The sequence below is a fragment of the Zootoca vivipara genome, chromosome 4 (genome assembly GCF_965207765.1).
Source record: "Zootoca vivipara chromosome 4, rZooViv2.hap1.1, whole genome shotgun sequence".
Taxonomy (NCBI): domain Eukaryota; kingdom Metazoa; phylum Chordata; class Lepidosauria; order Squamata; family Lacertidae; genus Zootoca; species Zootoca vivipara.
In genome coordinates this window covers 76,547,436-76,565,478 of record NC_142587.1, presented here as the reverse complement: position 1 = coordinate 76,565,478, position 18,043 = coordinate 76,547,436, and the positions used below count along the sequence as shown (strand labels likewise).

The 18,043-nt window shown below is 40.6% G+C and overlaps 1 protein-coding gene across 4 annotated transcripts in view; it reads left to right on the top strand.

The window, feature by feature from the left end:
- Window positions 1-18,043, top strand: part of NBEA (neurobeachin) — a 365,422-nt gene that overhangs the window by 278,283 nt on the left and 69,096 nt on the right. For all 4 annotated transcript variants that reach the window (XM_088668226.1, XM_060273786.2, XM_088668227.1 and 1 more), the window contains 2 exons: window positions 392-504; window positions 10,519-10,659. In XM_088668226.1, coding sequence (XP_088524352.1) covers window positions 392-504; window positions 10,519-10,659 — 254 coding nt within the window. The remainder of the gene's footprint in view (window positions 1-391; window positions 505-10,518; window positions 10,660-18,043) is intronic.

Genomic DNA, 18,043 nt, shown 5'->3' with positions numbered 1-18,043 from the left:
CATGTATACCCCCCAACACATGTTTATTCTATATGAAAAGAACTTGGATATAAATGGTAGCCTGCTTATGCTATAATTTTCATAGAATCATGGAATTGTAGAGTTAGAAGGGACTCTGAGGGTCATCTAGTCCAACCCCCTGCAATGCAGGAATCCTGCCCACAGCCGTCCCTAGGTGGGCTTGAACCACCAACCTTTTGGTTAGCAGAAAGACACACTGACCCATTGTTTTGTGTAGCTATTTTTCTCAAAATAGGTAAAATTCAGAATGTGATATTACACAGATGTGAAGAAAAATCTTTGATTGGTGTATTCTGTTTTTTATCAGTTGTTCAGTTGTCCTCTTTATTAACCATTCCTTATCTTCCACGTTTCCCCCCACCATTTTCAGGACGTACATATAATGATCTAAACCAATACCCTGTATTTCCATGGGTATTAACAAATTATGAATCAGAGGAGTTGGATCTAACCTTGCCAGGAAACTTCAGAGATCTTTCAAAGGTATGTTTCAACTACTTGTTTGTCGGAATTATTTTTATGAAAGGGAAAAGCACCCTTCTTGGAGGAAAAGTAACATTACTTGTTACTATGTAAGGGGACATGCCTCTCCTGTATCTCCACAGTCACAGCATACATTGTAATTCTCCAACGGTTCGACTTCGCGCCCAAAGGCACACTCCTCCATGGTCTCCCAGGACAAATGGATGGCAGCATAAAAGGATCTGTGGCAGGATCTCTATTCTTTAGGTCCACAATGAAAGCCACACATCATTTCAGGGAGCATGCTGCCTCCTCACATGTATGTTTTTAAAGAAGATGGTGCCCCAAAACCCAGTACACCTGTTTGTAATTGCTTAGGGAAACCTATGCAAGATTCCCAAAGACAAGGCAAGGATATTGGTGTCCAGTGGTGGATTTCAGTCTGTAGAGCAATATTTTCAGCAAGTTTTAATGGCTGCACTTGAGTTTAATCAATTGTTTTAAAACATTGGGCTGAGGGGAACCAAACATAGATTTTGGGAAAGCATATTCTTTTTGTACCTTTTAAATGATGACAACAGTGTCATCAACACAAGACACACTATCATTAAGCAAAATTGCTCATATCAGTAATCACTTAGTGTGAATATTCAAAGAATCATAGACTTGAAGAGTTGGGTGGGATCATTAAGTCATCTAGGCCAATCCCTACAACACGGAAATCTTTCTCCCAATGTTGGGCTTCAACCTATGACCCTGAGATTTCTGCCAACTGAACTATCACAGTTGCATTAAGTTCAATGTGAAAAAGTTATAAAGGATCCATAAGGATTTTTTTCATTAGACCCAACTGTGTAGAGAAGCACACTTTTCATGTGCTTTCCCAGACCACACAAAAACAAATAGAAATTAATTCATAACCTGAGGTAGGGATAGAGGGAAATAAAATCCTTCTTACTAAAACAGATAAATTAATCTGGTTCCCTAACTGTATTTCTGATTATGGTTTCATAAGTTTTCATAAGCTAATGAGACTTGCCAAACCTGAAAATTGGATGGAAACCAAGTAAAAGTGGATAGGTGTAAGAGGAAATAGAAAGTTTGGTAATGTATGAGTCAGCTTTGACTCACTGAATTGGCATTTATGCAGGTGTCCAAGAATACTTAGTGTAATGTGTTGTTCTTTGGAGGAATGTGGTCCACCGGAACATTTAACTCCCTGTATTTCCTAAAGAGTTATTGCTGTTTGAAAGAACCTGAGTTCACTGAAAGATCCCGTACAGTTCTGCATTTTGGTAGTTGCTTCTTGTACATGTAAAGCATTGATTTGCTTAAATTAATATCCTTTTTGAAAAAATAACCTAAGACATGTTGTAAATGAAGTTATGGTTGCTACATCTGCAGCACATATACCGTACCAAATAGTCTATCATATAGAAGGCAGATAAAGTTTCCTGTTTTAATAATTTTTGAATGAAGTTTAATATATCTTTCCCATCTGAGACTTAATTTCATTATGGCGTTAAAAATCAGGTGCCATCACTATCTGCTATGGGATTGTAGTCTGCCAGGAACAAGGCTTTTTGAGGATCACTCTGTGCTACTGTATTCTCTCACCAGCTCAAGATCCAACACGCCTGCTCAATTTATGCTTTTAAAAAGTTTCAGAAAATGTTCATTTCCCTTCCTCTGCAGCTTTGAATTTTGTTGGTGTGTTGCTGCTATGTTTAGGCTTCTCTCCTGTGTACATTTAACTAGGAACTAATTATCACCGAAATAAATTACAGTAGTACAATAGGATTGTACTATGCTTATGATTTGTATTGTTTCATTTGCACTGTGATCTTAGGTTAGAATTTAATTTCCTATCTTGTTAGTTTATGGCAGAAAGAGTGAGAGTGAGAGAGAATGCGTGTTTGTGTGTATCACACACACCAAGAAAAAACCCCACACCCATATACATTTACATTAAGGTTACGAGATTTTTCCCCCCAATGAATCCGGGGACACACTTCAACTTCAGTTGATGGGGATGGATTTTGTCAGGGGACTGATTTGTAAATCTGGGGACTGTCCCCAGGAAACGGGGGCATCTGGTAACCTTAATTTACAAATATATGTATATCTCTGTCAAGATAAACTCTCCTCACTGCAATAGAACAGGCTGATTCTATTAAAATGTCTCAAGTCATGATACTAGTACTGATGACATCAGCTTCAGCCAATTTTAAAGGTACCCAGAGTGATTTGTGCTGCTGCTGCTAAAGTCCTGTCCAATATCTAGCAAACTGCTGGCTGGAAGAAACTGTCGCAAATATGCACCTATCAGAGATGTGTAAATGCCATTACATGGCACAGAGCACATGCAAGGAGAAGCACATGTAAAAGTGCCAAGAGATGTAGTTGTCATTCCAATATAGATCTATGAAGGTTTCTGTTCTAGTGATAACCATTCTTAAAATACTGCAAACATAATCAAAGTCCATTTATGCGCATGAATTTCAATAGGCTTAAAGCATGCCTAAATGCATTGCAACTCTTGCGTTGCGTTTAAAATGGAGCTGGTGAAGATGTATGGCTATAAATACGAGTTGTGCACCAGAAAATCCCCAATTCAAACCTCATTTTAGCCATGCACTCATTTGATTTAGGCCTCAGTCCTTAGTGCTATAATGATTTTGGCCTAGTTTATGATGTGATGCTATGTGTTGTACTTTGGGAATTAAACAATACTATACAAATGCAGAAGTTATTATCATATTATTGGTCATCTTCCAGAAAATTACTTGTGGCTGGGTGCACCATTGGAATTTTACTTACCACACCCAATCTCAAAGTCTAGTTGGATCCAAGATAGCTGTATGCGTAGCTGTGTGTAGGGAGCCAGATGCTCACTGCAAGAATGGAAAAAGGCTTCAGTCCCCCACCAAAATTGGAATGGAAATCCCTCCTACTCCTACAGGGCTAGGAGCTGTGGGAGGGGCAGGGGATCCCTGAGCAACCTGCTCCAGTACCAAGAGAGGCACGCATCCGAGGGGGCATGGCGTGCATCCCAGGGGGTATGGTGCGTCGTCCACAGAGGGTGTTGCATGCACCCCAGGAGGTGCCGCCAATTGGGGGTCGGCATTTTGTCACCCCTCCTTTGGAATGGCACCCGGGGTGGACTGTTCCCCCCCCCCCGCCTCGGAACGTCCCGGTTGGTGACAATGTAGCATGAAGGACTGCAATTCAAGAGACAAAAATTTGAAGTACCCTTGGGATCCGGTTCTTTGGATCTAGACTAATATACTTCAATAGACTATTGCTAGTACTGAATTAATTGGCAATTATTTGTTAAATGGCTGCAGCTTAATTTAAAGCATATTTTAAAACAGACACTTCAAAACAGGCTGCAATCCTATATACACTTATCTGGGAGTAAAGCTCCATTGAACTGAACAGAGATGTTTAGTTATGTGTACTCTTAAGTGCAAGGGATTCTAGTTTTGTATAAAGAGGAATGTGCATTTTGACTACTAGTTGTCAATTTTACCTCTCTGTTTGGGCTAAAAAGCACAGCAGCAGCACATGGCTTCTGTTTTTTGTTCAATATATCCAATTGCCCACTTTAACCAACAGTGTTTTAGTGAACAATTACTGCACTGCATTTTCATTACAATGCAGCATTTGTCATAGTTCCTTCCTTCATATTTAATTATGTATTTTAATTGAAAGTTTAAAAAGTTATCCAAAATATCGATCAAGGTGTTCTATCAGTGAGATATTTCAGGCTTCTCAAGCTTTCTTCAAGACATACACGAGGTCAAAGGTTGCATCTATTGTTTGACAAGTTGAAAAGCTAATGAAAGAGACTGTCATAGATACATATATTATCTCTGCACTAACAAACCATCAGGTGATCTGCTTCTTTTCACTTTGATTGGACCTTCCTGTACAAAATGCCGCTAGGCATTCATACAAGGAGTATTTTTGCAACCTTTATGGTATGCTAGATTTCCTTTAAAAAAGAGTGGTACTTTAATGTGGTTTTCCTGTGCAAAATTGTATAATGCTGATTCCTAAAGTGCAATGAGTACATGACTTTGACATGCTGCATTGTCGCTACTCATTAAAGTGTAAATGGTTCCCCCCCCCTTTTACTTCCAGTCATGCACCCTGCTAAATAAAGTAGCTCCATCACCTACTGGGGAGGACTACTAATATTGACATATGTGAAGTACATCACACACGCCCATCTGCCGAAGGGAAAAATTATATTTTGTTAATGCACAAAGTGCTTGACTGGCAGAAGATAAGCATAACCACTTTCTTAAATTACTGTGCTGCTTTAAAGAGAAGGAAGTGATACCGCCTTAAGGTTTATAAATGTAATAACACAGCTGAATGCATGGAAGTGTGAGTTTTTCCAAGCAAGCAGTTCTTAATACAAGCAAATGTTTTTGATCAGGCAACAGACTGGCTATAGTGATGCTGAAGCCTTTTATTTTAAATGAGTTTTTGTTCTTAATTGGGAACTAAGCAGAAATTCTGTCTAAGCTTGTGTGTGTGTGTGTGTGTGTGTGTGTGTGTGTGTGTGTGTGTCTAATGGTGATTCCTTTGGACCGTATTTCAGTGACAAAAGATATGAGCTAGATGTGAAAATGTTAAGTTGCTGATTCTAAAGTAAGGAAATCTCCTGCTACCCTATTTGCATGAGATTCCATTCTGAAAGTAATCAAGCAAGTGGCAGTCCCCAAACAGAGATGCTACGAAAGGAAATTACAGGTGTACAGAAGCAGTATTTATCTAAATACAAGATGCTGGAAACATTCAACAGCAGAAGGTTGCAGGGGATTGGACTAGATGACCCTTGGCTCCCTTCCAACTCTATAAGATTCTATGAAGGCAGTCTCCTTGCCTTCCCAATGAGTGCCTTTAGGCATCCACTTGCCCTGTTGGTAGCAGAATGCTGACTTTGAGGAACTATGCAGTGGGATCAACTGATCCTACAATAAATTGGCCAGCAAAATGGTCAAAATGTACATCTATGCAGTGTTTTCTGTATTTCTCTGTAAAGACTAAAGAGTCTGGGCAAATGGCATGTCAGGAAGTAAATAACAGCAATCTTCTGCTGTCATATCAGTAGGAAGATTTTTCGGGGTGGGGGAAGCAGCTGACAGCTCTAGTTTCAGCAATCATTGTTAATTGCAGTATGGTACATAAATTACAAAATGACGGTACATAAATTACAAAATGACTCTACAATGCCTAGAACCCATAATTTGTTAGAAGTAACACTCTCTTAGTCTAGCATTATGTTTTAGAAATACTTTGCCTATGGTGAATAATCAAGTCCTGAATGAATATTTCCAGGCACATTTTTAGGGGGTGGAAAGAAACACTACCTTTTCAGTGGACAATGCTTTAAACCTTGTGGAGGAGACTTACATTGTTTACAATTGGAATTGATTGGAATAAAAACAGCATGCTAGGCAGTAAATTCATTTTGATGGCTGAGATTCTACCTAACAGGGAGAGTTTCATTCTCCCCCATATATCCGACTCTTTCTTAACCTCTTTCCACAATTTAATATAATTATTTTCATATAGGTTAAGATTTCTTACTGTCAGTCACATTCCCCAATACTTAACCTTTTTGCCTATTTTTAAACCAGACATCCTTTCTTTTTTTAAAAAAAAATTGACTGCTCATCCATATTTTTAACCAACATTTTGGTTTTATCTGAATCTATTTTGAAACCCACCACTTCTCCAAACCTTTTAATTTATTCTAAGGCTTTGGGAACACTCTCCAAAGGTTGTTCTAATATCAGCACCACATCATCAGCAAATGCCCTTAATTTATAGACCAGGCATAGGCAAACTCAGCCCTCCAGATGTTTTGGGACTATAACTCCCATCATCCCTGACCACTGGTCCTGTTAGCTAGGGATGGTGGGAGTTGTAGTCCCAAAACATCTGGAGTGCTGAGTTTGCCTATGCCTGTTATAGATGCTACGTCCCACCCCAATACCTTTAATTTCCCTGTTTCTCAATTCTGAAGCAATATTTCCAGTGTCATAATAAACAACAGTGGGGACAAGGGACAACCACTCTTCTCCTATTCCTGTGATTGATTGATTGATTGATTGTTGTAATGTGCCCTGGCACCTGCTGGTGAAGTGCAGGTAATGATAATAATTAATAATAAATAACAATCCACAATAGTTCTAAATCTAACTTCCATCTTTGAAGTACTTCAATGAGGGTATTGGGTCTCATTCCCTACATTTCTGACTTGACATTAGGTTTCACAATACTTGTCTATAAATATTTAAAGCTATCATTACTTTATGTGTTCATTTAAAAAAAAATTATTTAGAACATTTCTAGCCAAAATGTATCCCAGGGCAATTTCCCAGTACAATAAAACCAGCCAAAGCAGGGTTCCCAGACTGTGGTCTGTGGACCACCAGTGGTCCACAAGCTTCATTTAGGTGGTCCGCAGTGTGTCTGTAGATTAGAGGTTGAAGTTGGGAAATGGCACATCCATTGCATTGAATAGTCATAAAATTTTTTAAAAACTGTATTTTTATTGCTTCCTTTAATTCTTCCATCATATTTCGTTGTATTACAGTATGAATTCTGTGGAATGCAACATAAATTCTGTGGAATGCAAAATAAAGAAGCAAAATAAAATAGAATAAAATTATACAGCATCTAGCATAGCACATTACAATTGCTACAGTATGCAGAAAAAGCGGTCTGCCGAGACCCTTGGCAATTTTCAAATGGTCCATGGGGGAAGTACTTTGGGAAACACTGGACTGAGGCCTATAGCAATAAAAGGCAGCGGTTAAAAGCAGCAGTGAAAACAAGTTCATACCCAGAACTTGTATCTTTTTGTAGAGGTCATGAAACAGAGGGAAACATGCTAGTATTTTTTTTTTTTTTTTTTTTGGTACAGGGCTATGTGCCATCAAAGCCAGGAGTGAACCTCTCCTCTCATGATTCCGATCCCTGCTGTGATCACTAGACAGCATTCCTTTCCTGTTAAGACTAATCACAAACATACTTAAATAAAATGTTAGTTTGTTCTTTCCAACCATATTCCAACTTCAGCAGCTCTTCTGGCAACTATGGCAAAAACTGCAAAATCTTATCACACCAGTTCATACCTATCTTACACCTTGTCTTATCAATAGGAAGGCCAATTTACTGTATTGTTTCTGCACTAAATAATTATTTAAGCAAATATTTTTACTGAAGGCATTCTTTGCAAACAACCCAAATAATTCTGACCTGCCTTTACCATACGCCATACTGAACTATAAAAGACCGAAAAGGTTGAGCAGCCTATGAAACCTGAGTAAAATAAAAAAATGTAAATATTTATTTTATTGTTGTTCCAGTAGTTGGGAAGATGCCTGGAAAAGATTAAGAAATGGGTCATGCTTTCCTTTCATGAATGTTTTGTGAGGTCTTGCAGTGCAATCTGCATCAGATAAGCTAGATCCTGAGGGATTACTAAAATATTTTACACACATGAGAAAGCTGTTAGCATACCCTTGACAAAGCAAAGTATTAAGCAATCAAAATGTTTAAAGACGCCAAAATCTTTGTACAACATTGACTTAAGCTATAATTATCCACAAGGTAGAACCCCTATAAAATGGTAAAATGGTAGGCATTCTTTTGAGTGTGTGTGTGTGTGTGTGTGTGTGTGTGTGTGTGTGTGTATATATATATATATATATATATATATATATATATATATATATAGGGGTGTGTGTGTGTGTGTGTGTGTGTGTGTGTGTGTGTAACAGATACCTACCTCAAAAGAATCTGGAATTAAAGAAATAAACATTTGATTCATTCTCTATTGTCAATGTTTTATTTCTCTATTTTTGTAGTATTCACCTTGATTTAGGTTGGGGGATATACACACATTGCTACTATGCACTTAAGGCATGAATAAGTCACCATGCATCCCAACATGGAGTTTGCACTATAAAACACATTTATGGTTCTGAGCTAAACATATTAAGTAAGAAGAGGTGGTACACATATTTAAAATATGAGAAAGCAATTATTGTGTAAAAATGATAAAAGATGAAAAAATATATGCAGTATATACCAAAGTATAATGGCTATTGTCTTATATTTTGATTATGAAATGCTACTGCTGGGCTGGGAATGGGGTTTGGCCTGAGTGGAGGAACCCCTCAGCTTGTTTCTGCCAGTTCAGCTTCCCAAGTGACTCAGACCTTCTCCTTCGGTGCTCTTGTGGTATTCCTGCCAGCAGAGCACAGCAGAAGATCCCCCAAATGGGACTTCACGAGGACAGGATGGGTGGAGCTGGCCTAGGCTCTGCTGGATCCCAAGCTGCTCTCCCAGCCAGCTGGCATCAGGCCTTATCCAAGTCCAATAGCTATGGCAGTCAGGCCCATCTTAAGCATATCTGGCGCTGTGGTGCAGAAGGGGCGGGGGCAACGTTCTCTGTGCCCCTCCCTTTCCCCACCCCCTATGCTGGGCAGCTTGAGGCTCACTTGCCACGCAGGCTTCCTCAGCAGTCATGCTACCGTTGTGGGGCGGGCAGGAGGAAGAAGAGCGCTGCATAGCTTTGTGCGCCGCCGCCACTGCTGCTGCCTCCTCTCCCAGGCAGGAAGCGAGCGAGCACGGCTGGCCGTAGGAAGAGCCGCTGCCACCCAGCATGCCCTCGCAGCTGTTCCCGGTCAGTCTTGGACTCCCGCTGATGGGCGGGCGCCGTGGTGCAGGGCACCACTAACCCTAATGGGTAAGATGGCTCTGATGGCAGTGATTGGCTAGGGTGCACCTGCATTAGTAGCTCTGGCACTTCATAGAGGTGCACGACGCCTGGGCCTGCAATTTGTAATGCTCTGGAGGTGTGCACTTGTAGTGTACCTGAGATGTATTATAGGTCCTTTGAAATATATATATATATATATTTATTTGTATTCATTTGACTACTAAGTTAGGGAGGAATCCTAGGTTCCAGGGAAAGCCAACTGAGGGACCACTGGATCCTAGGAATCTCCTTGTCTGAGAGCAAAGAGGCAGGTCCATGTGCAGAAAAGGAGATGAGCAGCTGGCAGGACTCTGAATGTGCCAGGGGCAGGTTAGATCCATCACTTCCCACTTAGTTTCTTAGCTTGTTATTAAGAGCCGCCTCCTATGACACTCAAACTGCTAAAGTGGTAAGATGACTCTAGCAAAGGAAAAGCAAAAGCATGTGAGTAGAGTTGCGTATTTCGTTGTTCCCTTTGGGAGAAAACGAGGATTTGTGAGAGAAGCAAAGAGAGGGGGGGGAGAGAGAGAGAGACAGAGAGAAGTTAGGTAACTTGAATTGACCTTGGGATGGAGGGAATCTTCCACTGTCTTATATAGTATATCACTATATAAGAATTAGAACTGGGCCCTTCCTGTTTAGCACAAATAGGCAAATAAAGGGGGGGGGGTTGTTCACTGCCCACTTCCCCTCTTGAGAACGTTTCTTTATGTGAAAATTGCCCGTCTTTGGAAGTGGCTGCTGTCTTTTCATACTGTGTACATATTCAAGAATTTCTGCTTAAGATCACCAAACACCACAAGGCCTTCTGTGTAAAATCTTTTCATCATGAAATGTGCATTACAAAGTACGCTGCCTGAACAGAAGTCACATTTCATTAGCTGTGTCATTATGGTGAATGACAAGAGTAATGTTACTTTGGTTTGAAAGCATATGAAATGTAGGTTTAGATATATATTTCCAGAATATGTATATTGTTAAATTAACTGGGAAACTACCCCCCTCCCCCGCCCCGTTTGAATGGTCTTGAACTTTTGCAGACTCAAGCCTATGAAATAAAATTCCCAGTCCTTCTCAAGCAATCTGAACAAATGGCAATATGAATTATCAATATTTGGGCTGCTGAATGTCATATATGGTGAATCCTTATTAAAGGATGCAAACTAAAAGTGTGATATAGATTTCCAGAGCATTCTCCAGCTGTTCATATAGTGATATATAGTGATATATATGTATTCTCTTTGCAGCCCATCGGTGCTTTGAATCCAAAGAGAGCAGTCTTTTATGCAGAGCGCTATGAGACATGGGAAGATGACCAGACTCCACCTTATCATTATAACACTCATTATTCAACATCTACTTGTACCTTATGCTGGCTCGTTCGCATTGTAAGTATTTTTGTCGCCTCCTATTCAGTATTTTCACCTGTAAATCCAAAATCATTTTTTACTGTTATAAAATGTGGAATTACAGAATCCTCATCCATGTTATGTTTGCTACTGAACCACTTAGATGGCTCCCTGCTTCTGGGTAACCGTGATAGAACTGAAATTGCAGAGGAGCAAGTAGATCAAGTCACCAAATCAACAAGGCTTTCCCTGATCCATAAGATTGGACCTTGATATATGTGTGTGGATTCCTGTTTTATTAGCTTTGATATCTTTTTTATTGGCTTTAGGGTGTATTTAGAGTGGGGCTATGGTCTAAACTACTGAGCCTCTTGGACTGGCCAATCGGAAGGTTGGCAGTTCGAATCTGCATGATGAGGTGAGCTACCATTGCTCTGGCCCAGCTTCTACCAACCTAGCAGTTCAGAAGCATACCAGTGCAAGTAGATAAATAGGTACTGCTGCAGCGGGGGGGGGGGGTTAATGGTGTTTACGTGCGCTCGGGTTTCCGTTATGGTATTCTGTTCTGCCAGAAGCAGTTTAGTCATGCTGGCCACTTGACCCAGAAAGCTGTCTGTGGACAAACGCCAGCTCCCTTGGCCTGAAAGCGAGATGAGCGCCACACCCCATAGTCGCCTTCGACTATACTTAACCACCCAGGGTCCTTTACCTTTACCTTTTTGTTTTAATGGATAATGTTTTTATATTGTACACAGCTTTAAGGTAAAGGGACCCCTGATCATTAGGTCCAGTCGTGACCGACTCTGGGGTTGAGGCGCTCATCTCACGTTATTGGCTGAGGGAGCCGACGTACAGCTTCCAGGTCATGTGGCCAGCATGACAAAGCCGCTTCTGGCAAACCAGAGCAGCGCACAGAAACGCCCTTTACCTTCCTGCTGTAGCAGTACCTATTTATCTACTTGCACTTTGATGTGCTTTTGAACTGCTAGGTTGGCAGGGGCTGGGACCAAGCAACGGGCGCTCACCCCGTCGTGGGGATTCAAACCGCCGACCTTCTGATCGACAAGCCCTAGGCTCTGTGGTTTAACCCACAGCGCCACCCACGTCCTTGTACACAGCTTAGAGATTTTTAAAATATTAAGTGGTTTAGAAAAGCCTGCTGTATGAGGCCAATGACCCATCCATCAAGAAAGGCAGCCTAGGAACTGGTAGGGCCTGCTACCATTGATGCCAAAAGAACGAGCAGATACAACGACAGAAAATCATTTCTTTGGGTGACACAATGACAGAAAATCGCAGTTGCAATATGCTTAATGTTAAATGTTATATCTGTCCAACTCAAATGTGGTAATCATGCATAGTCTGATGAAGTAGTATGTGATTGATTTCCTCCCTATCAATGGAGATGTATTTTTCTTGCTTCCCCCCCCCTTCTTTGTCTGTTCACAGTGGATACATCCACCATGCAGTAGAGCACTGGAAATCACCTGGCCGTTCTTCAGAATGGCTTGTTTATTTATTTGCATTTCTTATGTTCTCATGTTCCAGGCAAGATGGTTAGACCCCTAGACTTAAGCCAGGGTTTGATCAACCCTAGATCTAAGTCTAATAGGAAGTAATAGGCAGTTTCCAACTCACCAGCTCCCCTATTACAATCACTTTTTGCTGTGCATTGGAACTTGCCTCTCCTTTTGTACCCTCATGCGGCCCTTAAATATGTTCAGGGGTTTCCCCAAGCACTCCAAAGCAGATTTGGGGGACAAACTGGGGATTCGGGGGAAAGGAGAGGGAAGGGAAGTTCCGTTGCTGAGCCAAAAGTGCTTGTGGTAGCATAACTGTTCAGTGCAGCCATTGTCTTTTGGGATGTTCACGCCATCCTGAGTTGTCCAGCTTCCTAAAAATATAGGCATTTAAACCATAATGCCCACTATATTTGAAGAGGGGAAACCACTATTGGCACAATTTATTCATGCAGATACCACCTTGAAAATGCAATAAAATGTAGCCCAATTATAATTATGAAGTCTGATTCCAACTTTGAAGCACCCCGTTTTGTAATCAAGCAGGGTGGAACAGAGAGGTAGAGCTGGGTGCCATCTGCATATTGGTGACACGCACCTGATGACAGCTCCCAGCAGCTTTATGTGGATGTTAAATAGCCTGGAGGACAAGGTTCTTGACGTTCCACTCATGCTCTATTTAGGGGAGACAAATCACAAGGCTGGGTTCACATGTAATGCTAAGCCAGTCCATGACTTAGTTCCTGCATGTACAACAACAGGACTGGGGGAAGAGCAAGGCAGGCGTGATTTTCTCTTACAGCCATAGTTTTCTTTTAATCTCTTTCCCACAGCCATCTTTACCTGAACGTAATTATAATTAAATGAGAAAAATTAAGAGGAAATATAGTGTATGTTGATATGAAATTATTTTTGAAGGTAAGAAATAATGCCGAGGTTATATGATAAATGTAGAAGAGCCTATGCGTTGAGGCTAAGGATTAAAAATCCAAAAGATAGACACCATATGTTGGTCTAATGGGGCACCCCGTAGTGTTCAACTATGGAAGGCTTAATCCTTGACTATGAATTTTCTTGCTTTTGTGTTTTTCTCAGACTCTTAAATAATGTTGTCATGGAATTTAGGATTATACTGTAACATAATTTACTATAATTACCTTTTTCCTACTGCTTTTTTCTAATCCCCAGTTGCGTTTGATTTTAGAATCTCAGCTTTCCCCAATAAGCAGCTTCAAAACACTCTTCAAATCAAAGTAAAGGTGCACAGAGTTTTATTGGGTTTTTAAAAGTACAACATAAATTTTAAGAATTCAGATTAATGAGGGGTTTTTTTTAACACTAATGGGATATAAATTTTACTCTTATTGAAAAGATTAATTGTTCTTTTAAAGCTTGCCATTTGTGGCATATACAAAATATTTTCTTATTTATTCAAAGGAGATATAATTAAAAACACGAAGCATCACTAAGTTTCATATTTGGTAGTGCAGACTTAGCTATTGCTTTGTTTGGCCACCTGCCAGGCAATGACAGTCTTTCTCATATTGGAGCAGGTGATTCCTCTCCATCACCACATCACCTCCATAATCTAACCTTCATTAAGGGATGTAGGATTAAGCATTTGATATATTCCACTGTGGGGTTTAAACAGGAACTAGACTTGATCTATCTATCAACACGAATCCTACTCAGCATATACCCATTGAAGTTAATGCCTGGCTAGAACCATGAACAAGAACTCTCCATACTATAACAGGTCCCAGTAGCTATTGTTTATTAAAATATCCCTTCCCCGCCTTTCCATGAACAGGTCCAACATTAAAACAGATGAGGTGTCAATAATATTTGGGGTGATTTCTTATTCTTGAGTCACCCCTGTTGTAAGATGAATCAAGATCAGTGAACCCTGATGAACAAGCTGTGATCTCTAGAGTTCAAGAGCTAGAGTTCTCGGAGAGCTTGGAAGCTCTTTATTCAAGAACAATTATTCTAATATAGCAATAGACACAGTGAATTGGATTGCTTTTTGCAAGCTCAGGAGACAAATCAGTAAAGGCTGTTGTTCCCACTATCAGCTTCTTTAATCGCCTGGTCATGTAAGGCAGACCCTCATGTCTGCTTTGCTTGGTCAAACAAACTTTTGGAGCAGATGCAGGGGAGAAAGAAGGTAGTGTGAGTTTTCTCCCTCCAATAAAAATATATTCCAACCAACTAAGATTAAATATGTGATGGGGTATTAAGTAGATGGGAGATGTGGCCACATCTCCCATATTCCCATCCAGTGCCCACTTTCTGCCCAATCCATGCTACTCATGCTCAGAGCAGATGTTGCTTCCAACATAGGGCCCAGGGGAATTTGGAGGAAATAACCTGCCCTTCACTTCACATTGCTGGACTGAATAGCACCTTCTAAAAATGTTTAAAGGAGGCAGTGGTTCATCCCCTCTTCAAGAAGATCTCCCTGGCCATGACCTTGGGTGAGAGGCAGGGAAATGATGGTCTTCCAGGGTGAGAGCCGGGAGGAGCTACTGTCCTCTGTGGGTGGTAAGAGCGAAGAATTACATTGAAGAGAAGACTCTTGTTTTCGGATTATACAATTTGTATTTTTTGTAGCTGCTATTTTATCACATTATGGAAAAAGGATAATAATGTTATCATTCAAAAAGATCTCCATGGCTCGGAATAACAATTAGTGCCTAGTGACAGCTCCCAAAATGTGGAACTCCCTCCCCATAGAAGTGCATCAAAACCCTCATTATAATTCTCATCATTTGCTGATGATGCACCTCATTACCCTGTACTTTAACAGTTAAGATTGTGTGAATTTTGTGGGACCACCTCTATTGTTTGATGTACATCCTTTGGTTTCTTTAAAATTGTTTTATTGGATTTAAGTGTTATATGATTAAATGGTTGCACTAACCCAGGGACCTTATGATGAAGGGCGAATGAGAAATCTTTTATATAAATATATCAATGAGAAAAAGAGAAAATAAAATAAAAAATAATTGTTGGTGACTTGTGCAAGCTATAGTGGGCTGTCTGGGGAACATGGGACCTGGTGCTTGCCCCACTATGCCCAGTGCTGGTGCTAGGCCCACATCCCATGTTGCAGTCACATAAGAGGGCCCTATCAGGCCCCTGCATCTACAGCAGACCACTTCATGTCCTTTGTCGCTACAAAATAGGAAAGTGAGGGTTTTTCTCCTCTGAATTATATAAGTTTCACAAGGCATTGCTTATATGCTAATGGTGCTCCTTAAAATATTCAGGAAGCATTTCTGAAACACTCTCATAACCTTAGCCATTAACTGCACTTGGCCAACAGGTTATTTACAACCCATAGTTGAAAATGCCTGACAATAAATTCTTAAATTTAAATAAATTAGTGTGGGTAGTGTGTGCCTAAATTACTTCCGCTTGGAATGAAGTCCTCTGCCTAGACTCACACTGCTCAGTCATGTTCTCCATGTTACTTCCTGTTTAGCATTGTATTTCATGTTCGTTATAAATCCAGCCTTCCAGACTATACTTTTTTAAAAAAAACTGGAGCTGCCTAATGTTTAGGGGATACTTTTCATTAGTTAATGACCATAGCTGTTATTAACAGAACTTAATGGTTGCCATGGTAATTAATGTTAAAATTGTAATTATTCAACTCTTCTCAATGAGGAACTTTTCATATAAGAAATGCTTTGGAGTATTATCACTGTGAATTAATTCACATAACTATATGAAAGAAATGCTATTAGGGCTCTTCTGCTTCATTCTAAAACATTTCATTCTGAGATTAAGGATAATCCTATGTATGTTTATTAAGTCCCGGTGTGTTCAATGGTGTTCATTCCTTAGTAGGCGTGTCTAGGATTGCAACCTTGGATTTAAGGTGAATTCTGTGGCTTATGCAAGCAGTGAAAACATAGACTGCTGCAGTGGTGGGGACTACAACCCCCAGCTTTCCTGATTATTGACCATGCTGGCAAGGTCTGATGGGAGTTTGGGTTCAATATCAGCAGAGCCCCCCTTCATGGATCAATGCCTTGTCGTGGCGAAGGGGCTTGAATAACTCAGAGAAGCTATGAGCTATGCCATGCAGGGCCACCCAAGATGGACAGGTCATAGTGGAGAGTTTTGACTAAACGTGATCCACCTGGAGAAGGAACTGGCAAGCCACTCCAGTATCCCTGCCAAGAAAACTCCATGGACAAAGACAACAGGCATATAAAAGTTATGACGCTGGAAGATGAGCCCCTCAGGTCGGAAGGCGTCCAACATGCTACTGAGGAAGAGCGGAGGACAAGTACAAGTAGATTCAGAGCTGATGAAGCGGCTGGGCCAAAGCCGAAAGGACGCTCAGTTGCGGATATGCCTGGAAGCGAAAGGAAAGTCCGATGCTGTAAAGAAAAATATTGCATAGGAACCTGGAATGTAAGAACCATGAGTGGAGGTAAGCTGGATGTGGTCAAAAATGAGATGACAAGAATAAATATCGACATCCTGGGCATCAGCGAACTAAAATGGAAGGGAATGGGCGAATTCAGTTCGGATGACTATCATATCTACTACTGTGGGCAAGAATCCTGTAGCAGAAATGGAGTGGCCCTCATAGTCAACAAAAGAGTGGCAAAAGCTGTAATGGGATGCAATCTCAAAAATGACAGAATGATCTCGATACGAATCCAAGGCAGACCTTTTAACATCACAGTAATCCAAGTTTATGCACCAACTACCGGTGCTGAAGAAAGTGAAATTGACCAATTCTATGAAGACCTACAACACCTTCTAGAAATGACACCAAAGAAGGATGTTCTTCTCATTACAGGGGACTGGAATGCTAAAGTAGGGAATCAAGAGATAAAAGGAACAACTGGCAAGTTTGGCCTTGGAGTTCAAAATGAAGCAGGGCAAAGGCTAATAGAGTTCTGTCAAGAGAACAAGCTGGTCATCACAAACACTCTATTCCAACAACACAAGAGACGACTCTACACATGGATATCACCAAATGGACAGCATCGAAATCAGATTGATTATATTCTCTGCAGCCAAAGATGGAGAAGCTCTATACAGTCAGCAAAAACAAGACCTGGAGCTGACTGTAACTCAGATCATCAGCTTCTTATAGCAAAATTCCAGCTTAAACTGAAGAAAGTAGGAAAAACCACTGGGCCAGTAAGATACAATCTGAATCAAATCCTTTATGAATACACAGTGGAAGTGAGGAACAGGTTTAAGGATTTAGATTTGGTGGACAGAGTGCCTGAAGAACTATGGATGGAGGCTCGTAACATTATACAGGAGGCAGCAATGAAAACCATCCCAAGGAAAAGGAAATGCAAGAAAGCAAAATGGCTGTCCAACGAGGCCTTACAAATAGCGGAGGAGAGGAGGCAAGCAAAATGCAAGGGAGATAGGGAAAGATACAGGAAACTGAATGCAGATTTCAAAAAAACAGCAAGGAGAGACAAGAGGGTCTTCTTAAATGAGCAATGCAAAGAAATAGAGGAAAACAATAGAATGGGGAAAACCAGAGATCTGTTCAAGAAAATTGGAGATATGAAAGGAACATTTTGTACAAAGATTACCATAATCAAGGACAAAAGTGGTAAGGACCTAACAGAAGCAGAAGACATCAAGAAGAGGTGGCAAGAATACACAGAGGAATTAGACCAGAAAGATATGGAGGTCTCGTACACCTCAGGTAGTGTGGTTGCTGACCTTGAGCCAGACATCTTGGAGAGTGAAGTCAAATGGGCCTTAGAAAGCATTGCTAATAACAAGGCCAGTGGAAGTGATGATATTCCAGCTGAACTGTTTAAAATTTTAAAAGATGATGCTGTTAAGGTGCTACACCCAATATGCCAGCAAGTTTGGAAAACTCAGCAATGGCCAGAGGATTGGAGAAG